This window comes from Plasmodium reichenowi, chromosome 10 (genome assembly GCF_001601855.1).
Source record: "Plasmodium reichenowi strain SY57 chromosome 10, whole genome shotgun sequence".
NCBI lineage: Eukaryota > Apicomplexa > Aconoidasida > Haemosporida > Plasmodiidae > Plasmodium > Plasmodium reichenowi.
Window position 1 is genome coordinate 1296771 of NC_033655.1, and position 7097 is coordinate 1303867.

Here is a 7097-nt window from a genome sequence, read left to right on the forward strand (position 1 = left end):
TATATATATATATATATATATACATATCTTTAAATGATCTTTATTCTATTATTTTTATATTTGGTAAAACACTACAAAAATAAGCGAGATGCTAAAATGCATGTTGGGCATTAGTTAAATATTATATCCCTAATGAGATTATTATGACTTCAAAATTTAAGAAAAGAAAAATAATAAACATAAATATATATGTATATTAATAATGTATGAAAGATATTAACTATTATATTATTATATATATATATTATATATAGATGTGTAGAATAATTCTACAAATAATTATTAGTTAATATTTTATATGTGCTTACATGAAATGGTGTTATATTTTTTTACTTTATATAAGAACTAGAGAAATAAATTTATTTTATTTTTTTTTTTTATTATTAAATTTATATATAAATTCAAGTATGACAACTTTTTTAATTTAATTTTTTTTAGAATCACTGAAGTACATTTAATAGCGTTATAATGATTTGTATATAAAAAAAGTTTTGTTTGTTTGTTTTTTTGTTTGTTTGTTTTTTTGTTTGTTTGTTTTTTTGTTTGTTTGTTTGTTTGTTTGTTTGTTTGTTTTTTTGTTTTTTTGTTTTTTTTTTTGTTTGTTTGTTTGTTTGTTTGTTTGTTTGTTTTTTTGTTTTTTTGTTTGTTTGTTTGTTTTTTTATTTTTAAAAAAATTTTCTATTTTAATTTTTTATTGTATATTAATTAAAAAAAAAAAAAAAAGGGAAAAAATGATTAAAGTATTTTTTCCCATATCATTATATTTAATAACAATTTTAAATATATTAATATCGTGTGAAGAAAATGAATTAAGTATAGAAAATGATGAAGACAGTACTTACAAGTATACAAAAGTAAAATTTGGTGAAGGATCTACTTTACCTAATACTTGTAGTATAAATGATGAAAGAAAAAACTTTTTATCACAAAATGAAGAATTTCACAGTAAGTTATATAGTAATAATATAGAAAATGAAGAAGAGGAATTATCTGATTATTTAAATATGTTTAATAATGTTGACGAAACCTATAATAATTCTCCACATTGTCAGAAAGATTTATCCCTAATAGAAAGTATACAAGCATTAACCGATATTACATCAGGAAATGATACATTATATAGTATAATACCTGATAACATTTCAGAATCTGATGTACAAATAATAAAAGATGAAGAAAAGGAAATTCTTGAAAATTTAGATGACAATGAAGTTATAAAAGAATTATTAATAAATGATATTCAAAGTGATGTTGAGGAAAACAATTTAGTGGAAAATCAATTGAATAATATGGAAAATATATCTGTTAATTATAATTTACATGATAATCTTAATATAATACGTAATGTTAATAATGATATAAATATTAATATACATAATAATGTTGATAATAATCACAATGTTGATATAAATAATAATAATGTTGATATAAATAATAATCACAATGTTGATATAAATAATAATAATAATGCTGATATAAATAATAATAATAATGCTGATATAAATAATAATAATAATGCTGATGTAAATAATAATAATAATGCTGATGTAAATAATAATAATAATGCTGATGTAAATAATAATAATGTTGATATAAATAATAATAATGTTGATATAAATAATAATAATGCTGATATAAATAATAATAATGTTGATATAAATAATAATAATGTATTTATGAATAATGAGGTTAATAATGAAAATGATGAGGTAATAAATGAAGAAATTAACGAAGAGAAAATGGAAGAAAATAATGATGAACATACCGAACAAATAAATGAAGAAACAAGAAAACAAAATGTGGAACAAAGTATGGAAGAAACTGCTGAAGAAAATATTGAAGGGAATAAGGAAGAGTATATAGAAGAAAATAACGACGAGTATGTGGATGAAAGCATGGAAACATATGAAGATAACGAAAGTGAATATAACGCTGAACAAAATGAAGTATATACAGAACAACAAACTTCATCATCAAATGTGGAACCGGAAAAGGAAAAGGACAACGAAAACGAAAACGAAGACGAAGACGAAAATGATAATAATGTATACTCGCAAAAGGAATACGAATATTTAATAGATACAGATGATACAGAAGAAATTATTGTACAAGATGGAGATAAAATCTTATCACTTATTAAAATTAAAAAGGTAGAGAAACCAACTGATAAGAAATCCGAAAAAATACGACGACGTGGAAGAAAAAAAGGAAGTATGCAGGAATTCATTGAACAAAAAAAAAAATTAAAAGGTCTAGTAGTAATGCCTAATGAAATGTATGACTTATATAAAGGTAAAGGTAAAAATTTACCCAAACAATGGGAATATGAATTTGAAGAATTTAGTGATGATGACAGTGATGATGATAGTGATGTTGATAGTGATGATGATTACGAGGATGATGCCGAAGAGGAAGAAAAAGACGATATGGACGAGAAGGTAAACGAATTAGCTGATGAGGAGGTAGAATATCAAGAAGATGACGATTATGAAGATATGGAAGACGAAGATGACGATGATGATGATTTAAATTATGATTTTTTTGATGATGAAAATTATGAAGACGATGAGAATGATGAAAACAATCTTGAATCGCCAGAGGGAGAAGAAAATACTTTCACAAATAATCCTAATAGAAGAAATATGCAAAGAATAGATATATTCAATATGATTTTAATGCGAGATATGTTATCTAATTTAGATGAAAATATCTCTTTTGATGAGCTAAATGATATATACGATTTCATGAATACATGAAATGTATAATTTTTTTATACACTTATATAATTTAAAATAAAATTAATAAAATACATTATAAATATACAATATCAATTAACACTTTATAATTTTATTTTTTCATATATGTTTTAAATATATACATATATATATATATATATATATATATATAATTTATACACATTCAAAATAAAAAATTAAAAAAATTAAAATTAATTTATATTTTTATTATAAATTAAATTCAAATAAAATTAATACACATATGACTTAAATTATCATAATATGAAATTTTATTATAATTTTTTTTTTTTTTTTTTTTTTTTTGACTTTTGAACAATATAATTTTTTAAAATATAAAAATATATATAATTAAAATGGGAAATATATATATATATATATATTAAATAATAAGGCCCCAACATAATAATTTCAAACTTCATATGTAATGTGTATACAAGGCCTAAATTATTTCATATAAAAATTTTACGTATACATTATACATATATGTATATATATATTTTTTTTGAATTAAAATAATTTGTGATTTAAAAAAATATTAATTTATTTGATATTTTCCATGTAAATATAAAATTCCTTTATTATAAAGATTCAATTTTGTATTTGGCACATGAGTATGTGTTTTAACATATTACATGTATATATATATATATATATATTTATGTAGAGAAAAATAATAACAGTAATTAAATAAAGGAAATGGATGAAATGTGATATGATGATAAATAGAAATATATATTAAGATATTATATAATTTTGAATTTCGGATAAATGTAATAAAACAAATATATGAGTACCCAAATATATAAAAAAAAATGTTATCACGTGTTCTATTATGGAACAGAAATTCGTGTTGTATAACATTTATACCTATGAGAGCTCCAGTTAAAAAGAAAAAAACACAGGACAAAAAAAAAAAAGAAGTGTAATTATAAATTATTAAAATATTTGTATAATATATATATATATATATGTTCTGATTTTGTTTGTAGCTTAATTCTCTATTATGAAAATATTTAATTTTGATTATTATATTATATATATATATATATGTATTTTTTTTTTTTTTTTGCTTTAATTTTTCATGACAGTGTTGCTGATAAAGATAAATTATTAGAAACTCGATATTTGCCTTATATTCCCCCAGCGTATGTTGTTGATACTGTATCATTTTTCAAAGATAAAAGTAAATTAGATTATTTATTAGCTTTAATCTTCAGTCCAAAAAATTCAACTGATACGTATGAAGATAGAGTAGAATATCAGAAGAGGTTTGAAATATATGAACTTTTGAGAAAAGTAAGTGTAAATAGGTTTAACTATTATTCGTGTCTTATATATAAATATAATATGTTTATGTAAGACACGAATAATGCGCATAAAAATTTATATGATTTACAATAAAATATAACAAATATAATGAACACACACAAACATATATATATATATATATATTTATTTATTTATTTATTTATTTATATTTATGTGTTCTTATTTTTGTCCTCTTTTTAGAAAGAAGAAAATAAATATCAGAAACATTTGGAAAAAATGAAAGAAAAAGTGTTCGAATCTATTAAAAATTTGCCGGAAGAATTATATGATGAAAGTATTAAAAATGGAGAATTATTTGATAATTCTGAAATATTATTTGGTTTAAAATATGAAAATAGCCTACTTAAAAATATGAATAATTATAAAAAGAAGTTGTTACATGCTTATAAAATTTTACTTTATTTAAGATATCCTTTTTATTTAGTAAAGAAAAAAAATCCTATGTTATTTTATATAAGCGAAAGTAAGGCGGTAAGTAGACAAAAACAAATTAATTCTCAAAAGAAAAAATTAAAAAAAAAATAAACTCATTTGTTATTTTATTTCTTATTTTATTTTTTACTTTTTTAATGGAGAAATTATAAGTTTTTATAATAAATGAGACAATATAAAAATAACAAAAAAGAAAAGATAAATAAAAATACATGTAAAACAAATAATTATAAGGTAAACTATATTATTTCAAATATGTAATATATTATATATATATATATAAATCATTTTGGAAATTAAATGGAAATGTATATACTATATGTATCAAATATATATATATATATATATATATTTATTTATTTATTTATTTGAAAAAAAGATACACATTATTAAATAAAATAAAAAAATATAATTATAAATTAATATAGAAATATTTAAATATCTTCATCACTATCACTGCATTCCTATAAAGAAAAAAAAAAAAAAAGAAATTCAAGGTATATAATATCATCGTTGTTATATTAATTACATATATTAATTTTTCTACATTCTAAAAATTATAGCTTTTACATTATTAATAATTATTATTTATTATTATATTTTATTATATTTTATTATATTTTATTATATATTTTTTTGGGGGGGTTTATTTTTTATTTTAAAACTATCTTACCATATTATTTATAACTTTCTTTTTGTATAAAAACATTTCTAAATCTTTTGTTTTAAAATTATCATTATCTGTTAAGGGTAAACATAATAAAATAAAGCATGAAAAAATATATATATATATATATATATAATATGTATATTTTATTTTATTTTTTTTTTACTTCCAAAATCTTCGAAACCCACACAAGTTTGTATCAACACTCCATCAATAAATAAGCATAAACTTGGTAAAACTTTAATATTTAATTTATTCATAAAAAATAGACAGTTTTTTGCTTCCATTCTATAAAGAAATACATACATATATGCATATATATATATATAATATTTTATTGAATATATGAAGTTCTTAATTTTTTTTTATATAAATAAAGATGATATATCATTTTAATTCCTCACTTGATAAATTTAGTAGCTAAATGTTTATTAGCTAATTTGATTAAATGGGAGTGTAAAATGTCGCATCTTTTAAAACTGTTATCATAAAAATGACAAACCTATAAAAAACCAAAATATAAGTAAATATGAATAATTTTATTTTATTATTTATTATTATTTTATTTTTATTTTTTTTTTATAAATCCACTTACTACATTGTTATTTTTAAGAACACAAGGTAAAAAGTCCTTTTCACAAACTTCTGTATAGACTCCATCTCTTTTTAATTCTCTTTTTTTCTTTTAATACAATAATAAATAAACGAAGAAATATACAATAAGAATATAAATAATTAAGTATAAATAAATAAATATATATATATATATATATATATATATATTATGTATATGCTCCTTTTTTTACTTTAAATTCCATGAGTCTTTTTTCTCTCCATTTACGAATTTCTTCTTCGTCACTACTTTCGCCTACTAAAGAAGTTGTTAATTCGGTTTTATAATTTATCTCAATGTTATTATTTTTATTTTTATTATTTTTTTTTTAATAATATATATGATTATATTTACACCCATATAAATTTCTTCATAAATGCTTAAGAATAGACACATAAATATACATTTATATATTTATTATTATATATCAAATACCATTCTTTTCTTCATTTCCATCAACTATGAGTCCTTCATCTTTCTCGTCATCATGTTTTTGTTTTTTTTTTTCAACCAATTTACACTCTTTTTCTATATCTTCTTTGGCTTTTTCCTGCACAATTAAAGGTTAAAAAAAAATATATAGTATTATATATAAAAATAAATAAATATACATATATATATATATATATATATATATTTGTCTTGCAATGCTTATGGATATTTATATCATTATGGGTACGCAAATATTTTATTAACATATTTAGGCATATATATTTAAATATTATGCATTACTAATGTGAGTGTTGTACATATATCGCTCAATTTATTTTTGGGTATCATATTTTTATTATATTTAATTGAACTATTTTTACGAAAAATAATTTTTTCTTTTTTTTCTTTAATTCTTTGGAATTCCTATAAAGCGATATCTTCTTTTTTGTTTTTGTTACATATGATTAAAGGATAGATAATCCTATATACATATATATTATACAAATATGTAATAATTACATATGTTTTTTTCCCCTCATTTATTTATACTTTAAAATATGATTAGAACAAATTAATTATTATATATATGTGCATATATAGGTTTGTTTATAACTAAAAAAAAAATAAAAAGGAAAAAAAAAAAGAAAGGAGAAATAATGAAAAGAAAGAAATAAAGGTGGTACATAAATAAAAACTAAGATAAAAAAAAAATTTAAATAAACAAAAATATAAATATAATGTCATAAAAAAAAAAAAAAAAAAAAAAAAAAAAAAAAAAAAAATTTAATAAATAAAAATAATAAAAATAAAAAAATAAAAAATAAAAATAAAAAAATATTTTAAAATTTTTTTTTTTTTTTTTTTTTTT

At 18.9% G+C, this 7097-nt stretch overlaps 3 protein-coding genes across 4 annotated transcripts; 2 read left to right on the plus strand and 1 right to left on the minus strand.

Moving 5' to 3' along the window:
* Positions 1–731: 731 nt before the first annotated feature.
* PRSY57_1035600 (putative protein, unknown function) lies at positions 732–2756 on the plus strand (the record flags this gene model as incomplete). The annotated part of the gene is made up of 1 exon (XM_012907943.2): positions 732–2756. One exon carries the CDS (start codon positions 732–734, stop codon positions 2754–2756), a length of 2025 nt encoding a protein of 674 aa, XP_012763397.2.
* An 812-nt stretch (positions 2757–3568) lies between these two features.
* Positions 3569–4610, plus strand: PRSY57_1035700 (hypothetical protein; the record flags this gene model as incomplete). Of its 2 annotated transcripts, none has more annotated exons than XM_020114905.1 (3): positions 3569–3678; positions 3845–4056; positions 4270–4610. In XM_020114905.1, the coding sequence occupies 3 exons, from the start codon at positions 3569–3571 to the stop codon at positions 4608–4610; spliced, it is 663 nt and encodes a 220-aa protein (XP_019970451.1). The 2 variants fall into 2 exon arrangements, with proteins under 2 accessions (XP_019970451.1, XP_012763398.1); XM_012907944.1 differs by having other exon boundaries at positions 3845–4052; positions 4266–4610.
* Positions 4611–4951: 341 nt separating this feature from the next.
* Positions 4952–6577, minus strand: PRSY57_1035800 (phosducin-like protein, putative; the record flags this gene model as incomplete). Its single annotated transcript, XM_012907945.2, has 8 exons — positions 4952–4981; positions 5191–5258; positions 5351–5472; positions 5589–5686; positions 5780–5866; positions 5991–6055; positions 6233–6347; positions 6530–6577. 8 exons carry the CDS (start codon positions 6575–6577, stop codon positions 4952–4954), a joined length of 633 nt encoding a protein of 210 aa, XP_012763399.1.
* Positions 6578–7097: the final 520 nt, after the last annotated feature.